Source organism: Euleptes europaea, chromosome 10 (genome assembly GCF_029931775.1).
Source record: "Euleptes europaea isolate rEulEur1 chromosome 10, rEulEur1.hap1, whole genome shotgun sequence".
NCBI classification, from domain to species: domain Eukaryota; kingdom Metazoa; phylum Chordata; class Lepidosauria; order Squamata; family Sphaerodactylidae; genus Euleptes; species Euleptes europaea.
Window position 1 is genome coordinate 36,985,472 of NC_079321.1, and position 25,121 is coordinate 37,010,592.

At 40.8% G+C, this 25,121-nt stretch overlaps 1 protein-coding gene across 1 annotated transcript in view; it reads right to left on the reverse strand.

Annotated features, from left to right (window-relative positions):
* The window catches only part of CSMD1 (CUB and Sushi multiple domains 1), a 439,588-nt gene that overhangs the window by 273,805 nt on the left and 140,662 nt on the right, over positions 1–25,121 (reverse strand). Inside the window, exons 11-14 of the mRNA XM_056856290.1 lie at positions 17,529–17,716; positions 13,412–13,600; positions 10,171–10,287; positions 6,905–7,120 (exon numbers count right to left, since the gene is read on the reverse strand). Coding sequence (XP_056712268.1) covers positions 6,905–7,120; positions 10,171–10,287; positions 13,412–13,600; positions 17,529–17,716 — 710 coding nt within the window. The remainder of the gene's footprint in view (positions 1–6,904; positions 7,121–10,170; positions 10,288–13,411; positions 13,601–17,528; positions 17,717–25,121) is intronic.

Sequence of the window (25,121 nt, forward strand, 5' to 3'; positions counted from 1 at the left end):
ACCGGTGCAAGACCCAAGCATTGTGCTGCCGGGTGGCTTTCTGGAGCCGGTGTAAGTGCCACTTTAGCCAGTGCAAGTGGCACTAACACCAGCGCAGAAGTCACGCCAGTTCCTATCCTCTTTTGCCCTCCCCCCCCCGGTTAGCCTCCATCCTGCACCACCCCAGACTGGATCAGCTTCATGGGGCAGGGCAGGGGTTGTAAGTTTTCCCTCTGCCCTTTTCCCCAATAGATGCCCCCTGTGCTTCCATTAGCCACGGGAGGGGGACAAGTACAATATGGGTGCTTTGTTGTTTGTTCTCTACTGGGACTAACAGCATCTAGAGAGAGGCACTTTCTATCAGGAAAACACAATACACTCAAAGTCAAGATCCCTTTGGCTGCTTTTTAACATTAAAATATACATTTGGAGGTCTGATAATGGATTTCCCCTATAATGTTTTCATTGTCCCCACTCCCCAGTATCTCCCACTGGTTGTCAGAGTTTGGCTGGCAATCCTGCTCTCAAGTGCTTGTCTGGATGAGCACAGCAGTGGTGGAAAAAGAAGGCTTCTTTTACAGCAACTGTAGCATTTGTAAGTGAGGTAAAGACAAAAGAACAGTATCTGAAAAATTTGGTAGGTTTCCTAAGGCACTCAGCTTCTAGAACCCTCTTGGCAATTAGAATGATGAAATGCACAGGCATCTAGAACTGGACTTCCTCTTTTCCTGTTTCTTAAGTAGCTTTGCATGACACTATACTTTGCCAAATCTGATCCCAGGGAACCTGCTAGAATATCTGTCACAACGGCATCTGTTCCATTAGCTCCTGAACCCAGGCCAGTTGTTGCCAAGAGTGAAACAACACAAAATCGTGGCATGGCCCTAGCAAAGGGCTTTATCCCAGGAGTTACAGTGAGAACATACCAGCTTGCTGGAAGTCTGCTACACACTGATTAGTAGTCAAAAATATATTGCAACATGTCATTTAAGTCAGATGGAATTGGATTATAGATTTGCAATTTTCTTCAACAATTTCAAAAAGTGTCTATAGTAAACTCAATTTCAGCATTAGTCGTTTATGAAAATATAACTGATAATTCAATGTGTGGATTAATTTGCATGTGCAGAATCATCTTACTGGAACTGCAGTCTTTGAAAGTGAAGTCAAAGTAACCCCTGCAGGATATATTTTTTTCCATCCAGAGGAGCTGAGGCATAAACTGAGTACAGTGCCTTTGTAGTCAAAGAAAAATGGCTTTTATAAAGGAGAGCCGAGCATATATGTTGGTGGATAAGAAATGCAAAAGGCACTGCTTTGCATGCTTAATGTATGATTTTCCCTTTGTGATATATATATTTCTATTACCTTTGTCAGTTCAGTTTTTATTATTGCTACCCAAACTGCTATCTCAGCTAATAATACATTCAAAGCCTTCAGTAAACAATACTCATTTTGCAGAATACCATTTTGCTTGCCGAAACAAAGGAAATTATTTCTGAGCCAGATCTAGTTAAAAATGATATGTATGTGATAGCCATATTTTATAATGTTCATAAGAATAGTATAATATTTTACCTATCTAATAAATTGTAAATTGTACTGGTCAGACTAGGACCTGGGAGACCCTGGGTTTAAATCCCTTCTCTGCTATGAAGTTTGCTGGGTAAATTTGGGCCAAACATTCTCTCTCAGCCTAGTAATGATAAAATGGGGGAGGAGAAGTCATATGTGTTGCCTTGAGCTCCTTGGAAGAAGAGTGGGATAAAATATATATAACTGATAGGATTGCCAGGTCCCTCTTCGTTACTGGCGGGAGGTTTTCGGGGAAGAGCCTGAGGAGGGCAGGATTTGGGGAGGGGAGGGACTTCAATGCCATAGAGTCCAATTGCCAAAGCGGCCATTTGCTCCAGGTGAAGTGATCTCGATTGGCTGGAAATCAGTTGTAATAGCAGGAGATCTTCAGCTAGTACCTAGGGGTTGGCAACCCTAATAACAGAGATAATCAACTGTTTACAAAAGTTTTGGAAAACCATGAATGCTTCTTTTCTTGAATATCCTCTGGAAACAACTATTTATAATCATGATTAAAGAGGAAGACAAATGTCAAAAATGGGGTTGGATAGTCAGAAAATTAAAGAAACCCAACATATCCCCATTTCATAACTGACAAACCATTTAAGGCCTGAACCAAAATCCTTTTGAAGTTTGGCTCAGCTTGCAGATAATCTTAAACCATTCCAATTCATTGTTCCCATCTCCTTTCTTTTCACTAGAGTGCATACCTTCCTCCATCACTAAAGGGGTGGGGCAATTGCTCCTCAGGCCTTTATTAGGAGAGTAAGAACATAAGAACATAAGAAAAGCCCTGCTGGATCAGACCAAGGCCCATCAGGTTCAGCAGTCTGTTCACACAGTGGCCAACCAGGTGCCTCTAGGAAGCCCCAAACAAATAGATTGTAGCAGCATTATCCTGCCTGTGTTCCACAGCACCTAAGATAATGGGAATGCTCCTCTGATCCTGGAGAGAATAGATATGTATCATGACTAGTATCCATTTTAACTAGTAGCCATGAATACCCCCTTTCCTCCATGAACATGTCCACTCCCATCTTAAAGCCTTCCAAGTTGGCAGCCATCACATTTTGGGGCAGGAAGGTCCACAATTTAACTATGTGTTGTGTGAAAAAATACTTCCTTTTATCTGTTTTGAATCTCTCACCTTCCAGCTTCAGCAATGACCCCACGTTCTAATATTATGGGAGAGGGAGTATCCCGAGACAGCCCCCAGCCCCGGCTGTCCGGGACCCGTGGGGAACACAAACGGCACAGTGGACCCAAGGAACAAACCTGGGCAGGGTGCGACGACGCCCCCAGACGGAGAAGAGTGGGACGACCACACCCCGGTGGGGAGCGTCGGGGAGCCGGCAGAGCGACCGCGCACCGTTGGGGAGCTGGCAGAGCGACCATGCGGTGGCGGAGGGCTGCTGGAATGGGGTGGTGGGGCTCCGATGCTCAGCTGTTGCGCCGTCGGACAGCTGGGAGGTGGGCGGGCTCGCCCTGGGCGTGGCCGCGCCTATGTCTTGTGGGAGACGCCGGGGAAGGGGGAAGCTGACTTGGCCCTTATAAGGGCTCGGGGGGTGGAGCCAAAGGGAAGGGGGCGGGAGTTAGGTCTATAAAATGGCCAAGGGAGCTGAGGCTGAGGAGGAGCATGGTCAGAGGTCCTATCGCTGGCAACAGACAGCTATGTGGCCCTGGCGTCTTCTGAGGGAGAGGGTGACTCAGACTCTCCCTCAGAATGGTCTGAGGCCGAGGAGGCTCCCTTGGCCCGAACCTTACAGCTCACAGAAGAAAAGAGGGCGGTTCTCCCAGAGGCCGCCAGCCCTACAGGGAGAAAAATGTCTCCCTGTCCACTCTCTCCAAACCATGCATAAGAATTACCAGCAGAAAGTTTCCATTGCAGAGATCCATGAGATTGTACTTTCCTGAGACAATAAGGACGTAGAAGCCCCAGCAAACTGCTATTCCCAGTTATCTTTGTGCTAGAAACTAGTGATAAGCAAATCCTCCAGTTTTACCCCAATTAAACTTCAATCCATTTTTAATCCAGGAATTGCACTCCAATGAGCAGAAGAGAGAACAGTTGCCTGTTATTATCTGTGGAAACAACATGCAAATCTGTCTTTGGGAAAAGGGACAGTTTTGCAAATTTCACTTTTGTAGAAAGTAATTTAAAATAACCATGAAATAGCAACAAACATGCATGGAAATTATGTAATCAAGAATTCTAAATTTTTGAGAGCTATAATTTAAAATCTACCATACATTTCTTCACATCTAAAGTTAATGGTGAATTAAGATGGCTAGTAGATTTAGGTAGATTTAAATAATTTATACTTTAAATCACCACAGTCCTATGAAATGCCCCATATTTACACACATGTAAAAAGTCTACCACATCTTCGAAGAAATCCATCTGATAAGTTTAGAAATCATGGTGGATGTTTATTACCCTCCCCCAATCGATGCCCCACAATAACAGGAAATATTTTTTTTGGAGAATGCACAGCAGTCATACATATTTAACTGTTATATTGTTTTAGATTGTAATGGCCTATGGTCTGAGACAATAAACTACTACTACACACTACATATTTAACTAATTAACACAGTAATGCCGGAGTTACATCCTAGAGTTACAGCCCAACAGACTTATAAGGTTATAGTTTTCCTTTCGACAGCACTGACTGAAAGCATCACATTCAAAAATATGAAAAGGTTGTTTTTAACCTTGTTATACTGATCCATTAATGTTCTACTTCCTTTTTTTCCCCTTCCCCCACATTCTATCCTCTTTTTCTTATCCAGCTGTGGCTGGATTCACCATATCAACTCCATTTTACACTACTTTGTCTTGTGCAGGATTTCAGTCTTGTTCCAATAACTTTAGTTCTCCCTCTGAAGTAGCTAAGTTCTGACTACTTCTAAGTAACCAAAGGACTACATCTTCCTCTTTTCAACTCTGCTGGCTGTTTAATCTCTTGACCTTGAACCAATCCTTTTATCTTTTTATTATATTACACAGAATACATAACTCTGTATTATAGCATCTTTATTCCCATTAATTCAAAATGGACAAAATGGTCTCATGTGTGTTTCCAGAGATCTCCTGACAATTTTCCTTTCTTCTAACATGAATGAGATGCTGATTTGTTCATCTTCACTGTATCCGAAGTCCTCACAAGCAATTCCAGTGTAAAATGGCACTGATACTATTTGCAGTGTTCAGAGGTAGTGATGTTATTCTTACTCATTGCTGGTAACCACTGTTATGCAAATGAGGTACAGTAACCTTGCTCTGGTGCTGTTGGTCACTTATGAGCATTACATGCATGGGACACTAGTCTGATCTGGTTACCCAAGGGGGAGACTTGTTTTAAAAGAGAAGCAGTTAGAACGATTCCTTTGTGCTTACTTCACATTCTTAAAAGTACAAAAATAGTGCAGTAAAAGTCAGGAGGGAGAGGGATTGTGACCTTGTTACCAAGGCAACCTTATTACCAAGCCCCCTCCTCCCGCCATGCCACTGAACTGAGTCACATGATTCCCTGCAGGCTTGAAAAGTAACTTTCCCTGAAGCTGTTGTAGGACTGAAGTGAAAGTGAGTTGAGTCGAGGGTCATTAAAAATGTATTGTGCAGTTTGGCCCTGAGAGAGAGGATAATCTGATTTGTGAAATTGTAGCACAGCCCAATCTGATCACCACATCCTCTTCACATCATCTCAGTGGACTAGATTGCCTTGAATCACACTGCAAAGAAGATGCAGCAATATTGAATACATGTGTTCAAGACATCCAGCTTTAATAAAGGTTTTCAGGTGGTCTACTGCACATCCTCTAGCACAGCTCTTAAGATTAGCACTCAACTCCAACTGGAACAAAGAACAACAACTAGAAACAATATAGAACCAACCGAAATACTCAGATGTACAAAAGCATCACTCACTGATGTACATTACAATTAGGGCTACAAAAGACCTGGACAAAATGTGAAAGACAATGAGATATTTGACTCATTGCATCAAGAGCTGCATGCCGAAATTTAGTTGTAAATGTAAGATATTTTCAAAAATTGACCTAGAAACATTTACATTTATAAGCTGTGACTTAAGTGGTCTAATTGACAGCTCTTATTTATTTATTTATTTATTTATTTATTTCATTTTTACTCTACTTTTCTTCTTAACAGGGACCCAAAGTGGCTTACAACATTCTTCCATTCTCAATTCATAGCGACCCTGGGAGGTAGGTTACGCTGGCAGTGAGTGACAAGCCCAAGATCACCCAGCAAGCTGCCATGGCAGAGTAGGGACTTGAAGCTAGGTCTCTCAGATCCTAGTCTGAAACTCTAATCACTATACCATACTGTCTTAAATTACACATGCTTTTGACTGGATATGAAGAGTCTACTTACACTTAACAAAAGCTACCTGGTTTGCTTGATTTACTGTTTTCTTGAAAAGGGCTTTGTGATCAACCAAGGAGAATACAGAACTCTGGTCTGTCATGACAAAAGTATTTTATGCTTCAGACAGTTCTTCCTCACTGCCAGTGCTCAATGGGGAATTTCCACAGGACCAACACACTGTAGTAGTTAATATTAATCCTTGCTATCAGATTAACAGCCATGGACTGGGCATTTATTCCTGAGCATGTTTCCTGGAAGTCAGTGGAACCCTATGACAACTACCTCCTAGAACATCTATCTACCAATTGTGAAATCATCACAATTATTCCATGCTGACATTAAGTGTAATTGTGACATTCTAAAACATAACCAACAGTGAAATCCTATGTAGAGTTACTCCAGTTTAAACCCATTGATTTCAACGGGCGTAGAAAATGATAACTCTGCATCAGATTGCCCTGTTATTCTTGTTATTTCTCTCTCTAGTTTGCTGAATTTGAAATAGTACTATTGATAAGATGAGGTCCTTCTTTCCTCGGAAAAAATATCTAAAGTGGAAGACATATTTGTTCTAAATTAGTATTCTCCACTTTTAAAATAGTACTCATTTTATCAAACTAATAGCAGTGATAGCACTGGTGATAGTGACACAACAATAAAACCGTGTAGCATAATAATGATCTAGAACAGTTCCAGTAAGTAAGCCATCAAAATATTTTTTTTTAAATATGCACAAGTCATGTTGAAGACATCCATTTGGAAAGGTACACTAGGAAGCAATAACCACACAAATATAAGTACAGAGGTTTTATTGCTATACTAATACCTTTTCTACCAAACAGTAGATCTTACAGCTTTCCTTAAAGAATTCATCTTTCTGTTCTTAGTATAACTATTTGGGTAAACAGTAAGCATCTCAGTCTTTTAAAAATAATATCTCAGGCCCTGCATCTTTACCTGAAAACGTTATATTGAAGCCTTCATAAGAAATTGAAAAATCAGAAATGAACCGAAGTTGGGCAGTGAAGTTCCCAAAGAGTCCAGCTTTAATGGTAGGAGGCAAGACTGACCCAGTTAATCTGGCAACAGGCTCTGTGAAGCTTCCATCTTCAGTGATGAGCAAATAGTCATGAGAACTTTCTAGGTGAAAGGTGTGGAAGATCAGCTGCACACCTTGAAGGAAGGAATAAAGCATAACATATTATTTTCTGGGAAGTCATTTATAATCTAATGTCCTGAAGAGTATTACTTAGCTCTACAGAATATATGCATATTATACAAATATTATACAATGATGAGAAGTGCATATATATATTGTTTATAGAATTTGTTAAAATATGAATAGACAACAAAAAATTAGAAAACCATGAGCAAAAAATAAAGAACCAAACCACTGACAATATACATGCCCAAAAGGGGGACAAATGAGGAATCACAGAGGAGGTAAAAATCCCATTTCTTACCCCTTCATTCCTTCCTTCCTTAACCCCAATCACCATTAACTTGCCCCTGCTCTCCTTAGTCAGCATCACCTCTCTCTCTCTCTCTCTCTCTCTCTCTCTCTCTCAATTGCCACCTCCTCCCACCCCCACTTGCCATTGAGTTCTCTGCCTCATCCTTGTCTCCACTGTCCAGTGAATTCAAAAAAGAGCCTCATCTGATGGATAAGTATAGATGCAAACACATTCAGTAAATTGTAGTTAAAGCACAACACAATGGGCATATATATGATGACCTTGAAAAATGACTACAATTCTGACAACATTCTAAATTAAGTTGAGTACATTTCTTCGATGTATACATTATTGCCAAAGCTAGCCTACATAAGAAATTGTGTTTGTTTTCTTAAAGTCCTTGCTTTTGACCCAGGACAACTACACAAGAATTGGCATTACATTTTTTTAAAAATCATCCAAGAAAGGGAAAGAAGAAGAAGAAGAGAACAAAGAAAATCTAGGGGGGAAAGGAAGATGATACATTTCAAAGTTTCACAACCAGAAGAGCACGAAATCCATTTTAATACTCTGCTTTTAAAATCCTATTTCATCGCTTCAATCCTTGAAGTTATCTAAACTGAGCAAAAAACAAACAAACAGCTTATTTAGACAAATACCATACTGCTCAAGAATGCATTAAACTAGTGACAAAATGCAGAAGGCAACCCCCCCTTCCAATTATTTTTGAAACAACTTCTAATTGCAACACTGCTGAACATTAAAAGACAAAGCTCCTTTAATTGTTAGTAGTGACTGCAGTCTAATAAGTCTTTTGTCTTTAACAAAACGAAGAAGTAGGATGATTTCACAGGTTATTAAAAAGGCAGATATATTACTGTTAAGCAAGACATTTTCATTTGATGTTAGAGAAGAGCTAATAAACTCCCGGATTTTCTGGTTTTATATGCTTACTCTCTGTAAGATCACTCTTGCATTGCCCTCTTGCATTGATTTTATACTGTGAGCACATTTTTTTTAAAGCTAGACTGAAATGTTCGTAACAGTTGGGGAAAGTAAGTGCATGATTCAGGCTCTGAAAGGATTCAGGCTCTGAAAGGATTTTATCATGGAGAAGTCACAGAGTCCTGCACGAGCTGGGACAAGGCAGCCATGATAAATTCACATGAGGTTAGTGAAAGAGGCAAAACAGAAACACACTATTTAGGATGTATTACATAGACATGACTACAATGACAAGCAGAAGAGCATAGAAAGGTCTTTAACCTACTACTGAATTTTCACCAAAGAAAATTAAGCTTCAATGCTCAGAAATGTAGGCGCTATTGAATAAAGAACAAATTTCTATAGAATTTTTCTATCCTTTCTTGCTGCCATCTTTACCATTCTGACTTTTGTCTGTTTAACTCAGATGGGTGAAAAAAATAGAATTTATGATCTTTCATATTATAATCATGTTCATGAAAACAAGTAGCTTACCATCAAGGTTAGCAAAGAGGTGTATCTGTTTCTAAAAATCAATTGAGCCGGATTAAATATTCTTATAGTACCACCTTTTCCAAGTATTTCATCATTAATTATATTTATTTGTTTAATTCAACAGCCTAAGCAAGATAATCTTACAATTTATTTACTTATCTGGCTTTTTAAATGGCACACCTGATACAAAATACTTCCTTTTCCTTTTGACAAATGGGGGATTTGGGTAAGATTTGCTTCAGGATTATCCTGAAGAAATTATGCTTGGTATGTCCTTCCAGCTGTTTCCCCTTTCTCTTTGCCAAACAAGACTAAGCCCACAGGAATATCCTGTAACCAAATGAAAGAGCAGGCTAAGAGCAACTAGAACTTAAAGGTTTGGTGCATCTTCTGTCTCTGGAAAAATAACATTTTATTCACAAAACGGAGAGAATGCTTCTGAGCCTCATTCTCATTAAACTTCCCACAAAGCGACTCTTTAGTTCTCTGCTATTTCTTAAGGACATAGAGAGGTCCAGATTCAGAGAGTGTGAAAATTGGGGGCGGGGGTTGGGACCACTTGGAAGATTTTTTAAAAAGAACAATATCTGTCCATGAAATCCTGAAGGGGGGCCCGAGCTGCTTAGAAGCCAACGTGACCCCACCACTGGCATCCGTGCCACTTGTGTCATGCAAAGTGGTACGGACACTGGTTTTTAGAAAATTCATTTAAAAAAAATTTCCATCCCTGGCCGTCACTTAACTACCCTCCTTCAGGAATGGGCTGTAACGTTTCTTCTGAATTTCTCCAGTACTGAATTAAGTCCCCCTTTTCCATGTATTTCTTGTTCCCTTTTTTCCTTTCTCTTTCCCTCCCAAATTGTATTGGTATCTACCTCTCAATCACTCTTCTCTACAGATAAAGATGCTGGAAAGCCATGCAGGCAAAGGCAACAAGGACAAGGCTGAAAATGGTACCTGTGGAATATAGCTTGCCCTCTGGCCTCTCATTTCTCACCCTGAGACTAATTCCATCCCCTGGAGATTCTGCACAGGAGGATAAAACCCTGTAAAGTATCCTGTAAACTTGAAAACTTGCAACCCACATAGGGAGCCAAAATAATTTTAAAAAATGTTTACTTTCACTTGATCTCTTAGTCTCTTCATTAAGGAGTCGAGATTGTTAGGTACATTTTGTATTTACGTCAGCCGAGATGGGTTGCTTTTCTTTCATAGATTTTTAAAACGAATGTATTATTTTCAGGAGCCATTTTGAAGTTGCAAATCCTGCACAATCACATAGTGTTTTACCTTTGCCATGAGAAACTTCAATTGTCCAAGTGCAGTTTAAAGAATTTGGGTAAAAATCAGGGAACCCTGGGGATAATACAGTTCCACTTCTCGCATGAATATATCCACCACACAGAGCTAAACAAAGAAATGAAAAGGAGGGGGGGGGGAGATAAGAGTTACTGATGTTCTGCTTCTCCACTTACAATGAATGGGGGGCACAGTGCCTTTTATCTTTTAAGGTGTGTTTTTATAAGTATTACCAATATTGAATTCTTGCCAAATGTAACATTTTTTTAACATACACATACTGTTGTTGTTTTACAAATAATAGATCCCTACCGAAATACAAAAGTTGTAAACATCATCAGAGCAAATGAACTGATTAGCAGCAGTGGTAATAAGATTGAAATACATGTACATCTGCATTAAGATATACCCAGAACTGCCAGTGAAAGTCTTGTCTCCTTGGCAACCGGAAAGACAGTAAAGGATCTGACAATTATGTATCAACAGAGATAATAAGGGGAAAAAGTAGATTACGTGTATTTATTTGTCTGTTTTTTCCAACTTAGAGGGGACAGTTAAACAGAACACTGTTGAGTGTTTATATTTACTTATTTTAAAAATGTATGCCTTGCCATGTCTGTTTTCTTAAAGGGCCTTACAAAATTACAAAATCAATTAAAATAGCTAACTACAGACAGAATATCAGCTACAGTATGGCTGTTGTCTATGCGAATTAGAATAATTCCACAGCCAATTACTTTGGATGCCCAACAAAAGACCAAATACCACAGACAACTGTAAACATCAATCTCTAAATGTTCTGTGGAAAAGGGCTGATTTGTCCAACTTGGGAGGCGGGGAGTGACAAGGATTGAGGACCTCCTCGGGCAGTTGGTTTCATCAAATGGGAAACATGACTGAAAACTGGAAAGCATTTCTGAGGCCCACACTTTACAAAAAAACTTTTTTAAAAAAAAGTACAGACAGGACAGATGGCTGCAAACACCTAACCCAGTGCTACAAGTAGGGTTGCCAGCCTCCAGGTACTAGCTGGAGATCTCCCACTATTACAACTTATCTCCAGCCAATACAGATCAGTTCACCAGGAGAAAATGGCCGTTTTGGCAATTGGATTCTATTGCATTGAAGTCCCTCCCCTCCCCAAACCCCGTCCTCCTCAGGCTCCGCCCCAAAAACCTCCAGGTATTTCCTAACCCATAGCTGGCAACTCTAGCTACAAGTGAGATGTAAAATTAATGGGAATAAAGACTTGTGTTCCACATGTGATGAAAAACTGAACACAAAACTAACACATACAATACAGAAAGAATATTGGTAAGGCTTCTGAATTGTAGCCCTGTAACAAAAAGGGGTCGCCATAAGTCGGCTGCGACTTGAAGGCACTTTACACACACACACACACACACACACACACACACACACACACACAACAAAAATACGAGAGTGTGATGATGATGCAGATTCCTTGATCTAAGCTTAACGGCTAGTTTTTTAGAACAACAGCATACCTCAAGTTGGGAACCATGAAGAATGGCTTTGCTCCTCCTTGCTTACCTCTTCATACCTCACTTCTGTTGCCACTTTTCTCTTCAACAATTTCCTGCCACTGTTTCCTTATCCCCCGATGCTCCTACCAATGCTTTTCTCTCCTCCAGTTTACCACCACCACTTTCTCACTCCCCATTCCCGTTGCTTTTCTCTCTCCCTGCTCCTGCTGTCTCCCTTTCTGCTTTCTCGTCTCCCTAACTCCCACGGCCACGTCCTTGCTCCAGTTGCGGCTTTCTCATCACTGCAAAAGTGGTGCAATACAGAGTTGTTAGGCAACCCCACAGTGCCGACTATGATCTCATGAGGACTTCTCTGGTTGGGGGTTTACTTTTGGGATTTTTTCTGCAAATTTTTGGGGGTTCCCCAATTTGTAGAGGTGTCCCCCCCATCCATACCTGACCTCATTGTTCATGTCTTTTGATCTGAACTTTGGGTCCAGGTTCAAAATTACATATATAGATATTTATTACGTGGCTAATTTTCTTATATTTTACTTGAGATGATGGATTGCTCAACATATTTCTACAAATACTTTCCCCCTTGTATGAACACAGACAGACATATTTTTTTCCATAAACATATTAATTATTTAAAAACAGAAAGCTTTTTAAAGATTAGACAGATGAAACATGCTACGACAAAAAATGTCACAATAGGCTACAAATTAGCATAGCACACATTCTATATATGATTAAATCACACTGTGATTGCATAATTACAATGCAGTGGTAGTTTCCTCTTGGCATATCTCTCCTTTTTCAGATTTTTAAAAACTTTTAAAGCATTTTAACACACTAATTATTTAACGATCACAATTATAATGCATTAGCCTCACTTCAGATTTTGCTTGATAGGACCCAACTGAATAAATATTTTCAGCTATAAGCATATTTAAATAGCAAACGATGTTGTGGCAAAAATCCCTGAATATCCTCAATTATAATATTTAAATCTCATAATAAATATAGCAGTGATTTTCAGAACTATACATATACAGTAAAGCACTGACAATGCAATCCAAAACAGAGTTACACCCTTCTGTGTTCAATGACTTCAATGGACTTATACCCTTCTACCTCTGTCTAGGACTGTGCTGTATATCTTATGGACTATAAATAAAGTAGAAAGAAAATGCAGTGTACCAATAAAACGATCTCAAGAATTATGCCATGTTATAGTTTATCACTTTGAAAATATCAACACAAGCAAAAATCTCATCTTCATTTTGTCTGAAACTTATATGACCCCTTGGACGCCTGCGTGAGCCTCAGTGCCAGGAAAACCCTGCCAGTGAAGTTGCGCGGGCTTTGGTGCCACTTTAGCCAGCACAAGTGGTACTAATGCCAGTGCTGAGGTCATGCCAGCACCAAACCCCTTTCCTCCCCCCATTAGGATTGGACTGCCCCTCTTTGACTCTTCCAAACCTACCATTTTTCCACACACACTCAGGTGGAAGGGATCACCTACTCTAAGCTCTCATTCAAGATTTCAGCTGTCATAAGATCACCTCATAGCAATTAGCTTTCAATGAAAAAGCATCTACAACTATAAAATAACAGTGACATCCTTTTGTCAAAGGCCCTGACTCGTACCAAACATTAATGTAGGCAAATGTAGGTGTCATACCTACTCAACATAAACAGCAATCTCACAACAGTATGCATTTGTAGCATGCCATCCTTACCATCACAGCTAGGTAGAGCATGGTTCCACTGGTGGTTTCTTTCACACACAAGAGGTTCATCATCACTGAGGGTATAACCTGGATCACAGCTAAACATTACTGTAGATCGAATACTGAAATTATTACCATGGCGGTGTCCGTTCACAGGAATTCCTGGGTCAAGGCAGGAATCTGATTCCAGTGTAACACCTGGAGGGAAGGAATTCAGAAGCCAATTGCAAAAGTGGACTAAAATCGAATTAGCACTCAAAACAAAGCCTTCGTTTTTTATTTTTATTTTTGCTTTGGGAAGCAAAACTTTAAAAAGCAATTAAAGAAGAAAAAATATAACATTGATTCAACTGATAATTAGTGCCCCAAAAGGAGAATGAGCATTGATTCAATGGATAATTAGTGCCCCAAAAGGAGAATGAGAAACCTCAATACAGACAGCAAAGAAGGGGATTTTTCAGTACCAAATATATCTGAGAGATGTCATGATAATTTATTGTCCACTTCTTATTCCTTGAATTGTTTTTCTGCCTAGCTGTTTTTAACCTTCTATATGTGCCCTTCTCACATGTTCTACAGAGCTGGGGACAATTCCCTAGCTTCTTTAAATCAGGCACTTGGAATGGTAATGAGTGTGGTATTTTCCATAGACGGTAGTTCCTGCTCTTTAAACTTCTTCCTGCCTCCCCCATGGGAACTTAGAGCATATTCTGAATCTAGAAAGCCTACAGCCTTTGGGAAAGCCAAGTCTTTCTTGAACAGCCAATGAGTGTGACTCCCCAAGATTTACCCTATTTGTCCGAAACCAAACTCCAGCTACATGTGCCCAGAGAGTAAGGTTCGCTGAGATGAATGCAGCTGAGTAACCTGCAGTTGGTTAGGGAAGGGTGCTACATCATAACAGATCAATCAAAGTTCATTTGTATTAATTGCAGGAAAACGTAAATTAATGTGTTTGATTCTATCCTTCTGCTCAGCTAACGAAACTTCCTCTCAAGTTGCCAGATGAAGGCAGCACATTTAGCTGAGTGGAATGCTGGGATCCAAGCTATTGATTTTTATAGAAGGATATAGAGTAAGTTTAGAAGAGGGACCCAAATGAAAACAAAACTGACAACCTCTGCCATAAAGTATATTTCAATGCTGTATATTAATATATTAATTCTGCTGATTAGCAGAGCAATCATTAGTAGATATAACAACATAAGAACACAAGAAGGGCCCTGCTGGATCAAAGCAGTGGTCCATTTAGTTCAGCGTCATGTCTCACACAGTGGACAACCAGTTCCTCCAGAGGGTACAACAACAGGGCACTAAGGCTGAGGCCTTATACTGATGTTGCCTCCTGGCACTGATATTCAGAGGTTTACTGCCTCTGAATGTGGAGGTTCCCTTTAGTCACCATAGCAAGCCACTGATACACCTATCCTTTGGGTAGCCAGGTCCTTACCTACACTCCAGCAGGAGCCTAACCCATACAGCCATTAGGAGAAGCCTCCCTCATGCATGTGCCCGGCACAATTCTGTCACTTCCAGGTTTACCCAGGAAGTGCTGCGTGCATGTGGGACGCTCTAGCAATTCCCCTCCAAATTCCCCCTCGGGTAGATTGCTAGAGCATTGCGGGTTATTCCGGAAGTGCCGGTGGTGTGGCACGCGCAAATCACCACCTCCCCTCCCAGCTGGCCTACTTCCACCAGCCAGCAGAGGGCTGGCGGGCGTACTGGTGAGTTGGCGATCAATTGCCTGCCCTCACTGGGAAATTGGGAACCTTACCTATCCTCCATGAACCTGTCTAATCCCCTTTTAATGTTGTTTTTGCCTGTGGCCATCACCACATCCTCTGTCAAAGAATTCTACATTTTAATCACATGTTGTGTAAAGAAATATTTACTTTTGTCTGTCCTGAATTTATTGCCCATCAACTTCATTGGATATCCTTGAGTTCTAGTGTTTTGGGAGAGGGAGAAAAAGTTTTGTAACCTCTATTATTTCCCCCGTTAGGTGCCTCTTTTCAAAACTGAAAAGTCCCAGACTCTTCAGCCTTTCCTCATAGGAAAGGTGCTCCAACTACACAAAATCCAACTACCTCAAATCAGGTATATTCAGTGGAACTTACTCCTTGGAAAATATTCCTAGGATTGCAGTGTTAGACATTTTTTCCTGTTCAGGGTGGAAATGCTTAATCGACCTGTTACTGTACCAATTCAGTGCTGTATATTATTAGAAAATGTTTGCCTGAGTGAACTGATGGTCAGCCAATGCAGCAACAAGAGCCAAAATATCATGCTGCCAGTACTGACACAACTGCTTAGAAGTGAAGTTTTGACAAGTTATAATTTCAAAGATCACTACCTATGCTTATGAGCAATGCTAAGCTTTAAGTAAAATATATCATTTTACAGGGATTGGTGCTTAAATAGACACCAGCAGTTTCAGTTTCAGTCACTTTTGTTGGCATGATGAACAGACATCAGCAATTTTTTTTTTATAAAAAATTTTATTTTCATAATAAACACACAAAAAAGAAAAAAAAGAAAAAAAAGTACAAAATACATATACATAAAAAGAAAAGCAAAAATTACATGTTCAGCGCACTATTTATCAGTTAATACAATATTCAAATCAGTCTATAAGCCATATCGTGCCCTGAATCCAAATCCCATCCCCCCACCGCAGTGCCCTCCACCATTAGACTTCCGATGGAGTGTTATGACATATCAGAAAAAAAAAATATTATTATATCATATTTAAAATCATATTATACTATAATTCGTTAACTATACTTTTAAAATCCGTTTTTGCCACTTTATCCCAATATGCGGTGGCCTTTACCCACGTACATTTAAATTCCTCCATATCTTTATCATGTAAAAAAGCTGTAATTTTGGCCATCCTCATATACATCCATAATTTTTCTCGCCACTCTTTAATTGAAGGTTTATTTGTTTGCTTCCATTTTTTAGCAATTATAATTCTTGCTGCCGCAAAACTATATTGACATATGACTCTATCACCTTTATCCAAATCTCTTTTTGGTATACCCAATAAGCAAAAAGCGGGGTCTTTCTTAATTTTTGATTTAATCAGATCATTAGTTTCATTCAAAACTAATCTCCAAAACCTCCTTATTTTTTTACAAAACCACCAAACATGCATAAAAGACATCAGCAATTTTTGAGGAATAGAAACTAAAGTTAAACAAACAAACAGAAGACCCACTATACTGAGGATCAAGGGATCTGCATTAACTAAAGTCATGTGGAATTAAGGATGTTCTAAAGTGGAGAATTAGGTGAGATTGAGTGAAACAGCTGGCTAGGTTCAACCTTGTATTCATATTTACAGTTGAATATGTAATCAGTGTGTGATTCTTATTTCTTCACTTTTTAGGTTAGGTTTTCCAAAACCCAATCTGGTTACCGATAAATCATGGTTTGGCTGGCAGGAATATGTTGTGTGCTTGTACACTTTCTCCTCAACTCACTTTCTGTCCTTGTTAGCTCTACTTCCCTTCTTCATCTCCTGGGTTGTGGTAAGCAACCACTGTTTGCTACAGTGTCCCAATCAGAGAGGCTACAGGTATTATGATCCAGAATATTATGTAGGAAACTTGTGCATGTGACCAACAGGGAGTGGGCAGAGGAAACACCACATAAACCGACATTTTCTCAAGTTCACCAGAATCAGTATAAAGGCCTACTGACATCATTGTTAAAATATGCATTCTTTTGGCACTGTTGGTAGTTTATGAACCATGAAAAATGATTTAGACAGTAAACTTAGTTCAGAATCCCAAATGTGTATCACAGATAATCCTGAAAATGTGGTCATCCAATTAACTTTCAATGAAGGTGGCAGTTCTGTCCACCCACAAGGGATGCTGGCAGGGGATGTCTTTGTGCACAATGGAGTCACTCCACTCCCAGCAAAGAACCAGAGTAGGACAGATATCTTGTGCCACATCCCATTGTTGACCCTTAATAGTACCTGGTTCCCACAGAGACTGAAGCCATTACACACGTTTCTCCCATTCCCAGGACACAAGGTTCTGTAAAGTTCACCCCCCCCCCAAATGCTTCTGTTTAATTATCACATTTTAATTATTAAAAATGTCCCAAAACTTACTCTCATAATGAATTAAGAAGCCAACACTGGAACGACTATTATCAGTGGTGAACAACAGGTACATATAATTGCCACTACTAATAAGAAACTGTGGCGCTTGAGTACCATGGTATTCCCCTATTAATGGGGATGAACTAGCTGGACCATCTCTGACTTCCAATGTATCATAATTTACTTCGGTCTGAAATCTGTAAGAAAAGAAAGAAAAACTAATAGAGTTCATCATGACACATATTATGATTTTTAAGAGACTTTTTTTGGGCTAACCCTCGTGGACTTTTCCCTTCTAATTACATATGGATAGTGGTAATATGGTAGTGTTTTGTATGTATGCATATGGTCCTACAATAGAGGAGTGAGGAAATGACTTTGCCTGAGGTCAGTGCTAGCCAGAGTAGATAGCAGTCTTCATATAGAACAGTGTAGGAAGGACACTTGATGCAGCAGCTCCTTTGCCATTACGGTAATGCCAGAAAAGATCCTTAAATCTTTTCTTAACTCTTATTTCTCCTACACATGCATTTACTTTTTCGATGTTACTATTTGCCAGTGGTAATGAGGCCTTAGCTGCTAATTCATTGCCATCAACAGTATTCAAAAGTAAAGAGTAAGAGTAGAAAGAGAGGTTGAGAATGACTATGATTCTTCCAGGGTTATACCTACCAGGTCAGCAGCAAGTTTGGGATAAGAACCATGACCTGTTTTTTCCCCCTTCAGTTCCAGTCTATTTCCCTGTCCCCTGGGAAACAGTGCAACTCAGTGTAATCACTTTAGATTCACAAAAAATTGGCCAAGCATGAAATCATTCAGTAAGGGTCATTCCTGCATCAAATACATTTGGTTCCACAATGTTGTGGCTTTGCTACAGTTTTGACTGACGTGCAACACAATATAATTGTACCTAAATATTTGTACTTACATCTGACAGCCTTTTGAACTAGACAGAAACATATAAACCTTTTACCACAGTTTGTATGTCAACCTTTCCCCGCTCCCATTTACAAAGACATCAGCACAGATATTGAAAGCATTCACGCAGAAACAAAACATTCTCATTGTATCACTAGCCTTCTGGACCAGCTATGACAAAAAAAAAAAAAAAAAGGTTTCTGCTATTAAATGAATGAGACTTTTTGCAGCTACTATGGAGCGGATTAATTTGGTCTATAAAAACCCAGAACAGCTGCAAAAGATTTGTGCTCACATCCAGGACAGAATAGCACTTTGGAAAGCAAACACTTTGCAGAAGTCCTGACAAAAGGGAAGATGGATGTATGTTTAGTAGGTTAAAAGGAGGAAAATATATGGTACAGGTTGAGTATCCCTTATCCTGACTGCTTGGGACCAGAAGTGTTCTGTATTTTGGATCTTTCCATATTTTGGAATATTTGCATTTACATAATATCTTGGGGATGGGACCCAAGTATAAACACAAAATTCATTTATGTTTTATATATACTTTATACATGTAGCCTGAAGATTATTTTAAACAATATTTCAAATAATTTTGTGTACATTGAACCATCAATGGCACTGCTGAGGGCCTGTGAGTAATGCCTGCATGCCGGCTCAGAACGTCTGGTTTTTGAATCAGTCTGGATATCGGATGTCCGGATAAGGGATACTAGCAGAAAATGCAGAACAGAATGGGAAACAATGTTTGTGTGAAAAGTATTTTAATAACAAACTATCTACATTTTAAACCTGCCTTTCTCTAACAACAGATTTAAGATGGGTTACAATGCTATGTAAATAAATATATATAATAAAAATATCAAAAGCAGAAGTACTGAACTTGGGGTATTATTTGGATTTGAAAATTGGGACTGTTGATTTGATTATATAAATAAGAAGGATTCCATGAGAGAAAGACGGACTATGTAAGCAAGAATAAACTTTTCTTAGGTATAGATGTATGAATGTGTATATTGTGTATTAGTACTATTAATTGTAATTTTGTAAATTTATAACTGTTTTTTAAAAATATCAAAAGTAAACCGACTAAAATTGGCATTACTCCAATACCAGCATGAGACTAAGATTCTTAAATGTCCTATTTTGTTCACATTTTCCTTCAAAAGAACAGAGTAATTGGCTTTCTTTGTATGTAACATTGTCATGCAAGAAATATAATTAAAAAACCTCTGCTAAGGCCATAGCGTTTACACAGCAATTAACACAAAACTATCAGAGTATTCCCAAGGACCCTTCAAACAGTAATAGACTGAAGTAAAAATAATAATTTAGGGCCTTTCCCCAGATACATTGTATGTGTGCAGAGGCAGGAGAGGAGGAACAAATTAAATCTCTCTTTTAGAAAAGACAAATGGCCCAGAGTTCAGCTGCAATCCTGAACACTTTGTTGGAGTTAAACCCCATTGAACTCTGTGGGATTTAATTCTAAGCAAATACACATACAATCAGACAGCATGGTGAAAACCATACATACAGGCTGGATAAATTGACCAAATCAGTCTAAAGCAGTGTTTCCCAAAGTGGGCAATAATGCCCCCTGGGGGGCGCTGAAACGATCCAGGGGGGCGGTAGTAGCCTCGGATGCAATTGGGGGGTGTTGAATAAAAATAAGGGGGTGGTGGAAGCATAAAGGAAGAAGAAAAGAAAAATTTGAAAAACTGTTCGTACCTGTTTCATCTGTGTAACATAGAGTTAAAGTCATAGTGATTACTTTATTTTCCAAATGAACACACAAAGTGTAAGTTATAACCAATCAGTGGTAGAGGCAAATCTACTGTGAAACTAATGAAGCTTAAGCTTCAGGGGCCCTAATCCTGGAGGGGCCCCCTGAAGCAACTTTTTTTTAATGAGTGGAGTTTTTTAGTGATAGAATAATAAACCAATGGGTTGAAGTAGTTAATATTGACTTTAGAATATGCTCTAATACTAATTTCATATGGCCTCAAAATGTCCCTGTAATTGATCAAATTTCAAAATTGTCTTGGGGACTTGTAGCGCTTGAACCCCCCGAACCCCCTCACTGAGCTTGCCAGAATGTATTCATAGCCTACATTTTGGCAGCTGGATCCTCAAATCCTTTGATGGTGCTTAGCTTAATAGTTCTATAGCTCAGCCCTTAGGCTAGAGCCAATCGGAACCATAAAAAGACATCTGAATTCTTAATTCAGGCTGCACTCATCTCACTTGTACATTTTAACACCAAAAATCAGATTTTCACTTTGAAAATAAACATATTGTTTTGTTATTCTTTCCCCATACACTCAAGTTACCTTCAGTCACACAGTGAAAATGATAATTTATTTATTTATTTATTTTGTGATTTATAACCCGCCCTCCACAGCTGAAGCCGGCTCAGAGTGGCTAACATGATATAAAAGCATTACTGCATCAATATAAAAATCCAAATTTAAAATAATAAAATCCCAATTAAAACTTAAAACTCAAAATTTCAAATGGCGCCTAACCACACTTGTACTGCTGGATATTTGCAGCAGGTTACCCCTCCGTTGACACTGATAATATAACAGGAAGGATGGGTAATAGATGATATTTGTGGCTGTCCTCAGCCATAGGCCTGGCGGAATAGCTCTGTCTTGCAGGCATGTGGAAGGTCCCACAGTACCCTGATGTCACCAGACAAAGCATTCCACCAGGCCGGCGCCAGGGCCAAAAAGGCCCTGGCTCTTGTTGAGGACAGCCGCACACTCTTAGGGCCAGGGACCACCCGTAAGTTGCTATCAGATGACCGTAAAGATCTTTGGGAGGGGTATACCAGGAGAGGCGGTCCCAACGATACGAGGGTCCCAGGCTGTGTAAGGCTTTAAAGGTCATAACCAGCACCTTGAACCTGATCCAATACTCCAGCTGGAGCCAGTGCAGTTGGCAGAGCACTGGCTCTATATGTTCTCGGGGCGAGACCCCTGTAAGGAGTCTCGCCGCCACATTCTGTACCAGCTGGAGCTGTCGGATCAGTCTCGAGGGCAGCACCATGTGGAGCGAGTTACAGTAGTCTAGCCTAGAGGTGACCGTCGCATGGATCACTGTGGCTAGGTCAGGGCGGGAGAGATAGGGCACCAGCTGCCAGGCCCGGTGTAGATGGAAGAAAGCCGCCTTGACCACGGCTGTGACCTGGGCCTCCATAGACAAGGAGGCATTCAGGATCACAACCAGACTCTTGACAGTGGGTGCAGATGTCAGTTGCACACCATCAAGAGCTGGGAGTTGGCACCCTGACCCCAAGCCGCCCCAGCCTAGCCACAGGACCTCCGTCTTCGCTGGATTCAGCTTCAGCAGCCTTTTTCTCAACCAACCAGCCACAGCGTCCAAACACCCGGTCAGTGTGTCTGGGGCAGAGTCCAGATGGCCATCCATGAGCAGATAAAGCTGGGTGTCATCAGCATACTGATGACACCCCAGCCCTAAACTCCGAACTAGCTGGGCAAGGAGACACATGTAGATGTTAAACAACATAGGGGAGAGGATCGCTCCTTGCAGCACCCCACACACCAAAGGGTGCCGCTGCAACACCACCTCCCCCAGCGCCACCCTCTGTCCCCGACCTTGGAGAAAGGAGCACAGCCATTGACAGCTGTGCTGTGATGATGGTTCAGCAGGTTAATATGTGCTGTGATGGAAGCAATGTTTGTTTGTTTTTAATCTGCACAGCCAATCAGATTTCCAATGGCCAATCAGAAGCCCTGCTGGGCAAAACCCCCATCTGGCTTCATTCACTTTCTAAAAACACTTGGTGGGTACTCGGAAAGGTGTTGCCAGGCACTATGGTATCCATGGGTGCTACATTGGGGACCCCTGATTTAGTGATTTTTAAATTATGATTGGTTTTCAGCCTGGGCAAATGTTTTAAACAGTACACAAAAAAGTGGAAACTCTTGTTTTATAACACTAAAGGTCAAGGGCCTAAGACTATTATAGCACCCTCTTGAAAGATGGATTCTTATAACTGTTATGGCAGCTACTATGTTCACACAAATATATACCTTGATGAAAGTGCTTTAAAAAATCATATAGCAAGACCATAACCTTTAAAGAAACAACCCAAATCCTGGCCTATGCAGATGTTCAAAGTGGGTACACTTATCCACTTAATTTATACCCCAACCTTTTCCCTAATGGGAACCAAAAGCAGCTTATATTGTTCTCCTCTCCTCCAACTTATTTTTACACTAATCTTCTCAAATCTTCCATTTTGGGGCAAGGTGCTCAATGTGGTTGCTTATCAGTTGTAGAGGGTCTTGGAAAAGAGTGATTTTCTGGATCCACTTTAGTCTGGCTTGAGCTTGAGATTTTGTACAGAGACTGCCTTGGTTGATGGCATCTACCAAAAACGAGACAGGGGAAATGTGAACTAGTTCTGCTGGATCTCTCAGCAATCTTTGATATTATCGACCATAGAAACCTGCTGAACCATCTCCCAGTGCTGGGACTAAATGGCACAATTTTACGATGGTTTGAGCCAGCTTTGCAGCTTGGGAATGCTACTCGAAACAGTAGTCAATATAGAGAACTAGGTAGCAGTGGTGGTATGGAGTGCTTCTGCCTAGCTTTGGCTGACATGGTTCAATCAGCTCTAGCCACAGTGATCCATGCCTTAATTACATCTAGACTACTGTCATGCGCTCTACTTGGGACTACCCTTAAAGAATGTTCACAAGCTGCAACTATGGCAGAAGGCTGCAGCTAGACTGCTGGTTGGGGCCAGCTATTGGGAAGATGGCTATTACAACAATTGCACTGATATTACAGCAATTGTCTGATATTACAGCAATTGCACTGGCTACTGATCCACTCCCAAGACAAATTCTAGGTGTTGGTTATGTCCATTAAAGCCCTACATGCCTTGGGACCAAGGTATCTGAAAGACTATCCTCTCCCATACGTTCCTGCCTGGGAAACAAGATCACAGGCACAGGCCCCCCGGATTGTCCCATCAACCAAATAAGATTATTTGGTAGGTATACAAAAGAGGGTCTTTCTGGTGGTAGCCCCACAATTATGGAACAACCTCCCCTGGGACATGCACCTACCTACCTCACTTTCAATCTTTAGGAGGCAGTTGAGGTTTTTTTGTTTGTTTGTTTTAAATTAGGACTGCATTTTATTACTTTGGTGGCAATCTTACACTGTGGTTTTAAATTCTGTTTTTATTATCAGTATTTATATTGTAAAATGCCTTGAGTTCTGTAAGATGGAAATACAGCAAATTTCAAAACAAACAAATAAATAAAATCATGTGAAGTAGGTCAGTTGCTGGGCAGGCAGTGCGGAGCAGTTTAAAGACCCCCCCCTTCCCGGGACTCCCCGCTTGTCATCTGGGTAGTCCCGCTGCCCAGCTGACAAGTGGGGAGTCCCAGGAAGGGGGGGTCTTTAAACTGCTCTGCGCTGCAAGCCCAGGCAGCAAAGAGCAGTTTAAACTTCCCCCACCCCCTTCCAGGGAGTCCCTGGTGTTTAAACTGCTCCACGCTGCCTGCCCAGGCAGCGCGGAGCAGTTTAAAGACCCCCTCTTCCCGGGACTCCCCGCTTGTCAGCAGGGTAGTCCCGCCACCCAGCTGACAAGCGGGGAGTCCCAAGAAGGGGGGGTCTTTAAACTGCTCCGTGCTGCCAGCCATGGCAGCACGGAGCAGTTCAAAGAGCCACCCGCCTGCTTTCCTGGGAGCCCCGGGAAGGGGGGTGGGTTATTCGGCTGAATTTTGTTCCCGAACTCAAAACTCGTGCCGAATTCCATGGAACCGAAGCGGGGGAGTTCGGACTTGGGCATTTCCCAAATCAAAATGGGCCAGATTCGAATTTTTCCAAATTTGTTTTTTCAACAGCCCTAGTGGAAAGAATTGGCTAGAAACTTACAGTAAGACACATGAAAGAAACCAGCACAACTAGTCTAAATTTTAAGAAAACAGCACTAAAATAAGGGGGAAATAACTGAAAAGAAAGAGCACAAGGGTAGGCAGTATCAGGATTGGTAATGTTGGAAAGTACCAACAAGTTGCAGCTGACTTATGTTTTCAAGGCAAGAGACTTTCAGAGGTGGTATGCCATTACCTGCCTCTGTATCACAACCCTGGACTTCCTTGGTGGTCTTCTATACAAATACTAACCAGGACTGACCCTGCTTGGTAGGGTTGTGCATACCAATAAACCCAAACCGAAAATAAACCCAAAATTAGCTGTTTCAGTAAATTTTAGGATTCAGGTTTACCGAATGCCATAACCTGGGGATAAAGCCGAATAGGCGATTCTGGAAAAAGCTTCTCTTGGAATCTGACCACAATAAATGACTGTTCACAGGATGTCATTTGCCACCACAAGGAATGTTCTCTGGGCCTTATTTCTCTTGCATTTAAGCCTTTTTCCTCTGTTTAGAAGCTCATTTGCATGGACATCATGCAAACCGACCCAGAAATAAAGACAAAGCCCAGTCTTTGAGGCGCCAGCCTGGAATCACCTCTTTCCACCAACCCTTGGCAATGCTGAACTTTTGAACCTGATGTACAGCTCGGCTTGCAAATACCTGCAAGATGGGGGCGACCCCTGTGCGGGCCCATAAAATTGGACCCCCTGTCCAAAGTTCACCAAACTTGGGTGACCATCAAAGGAGAATCC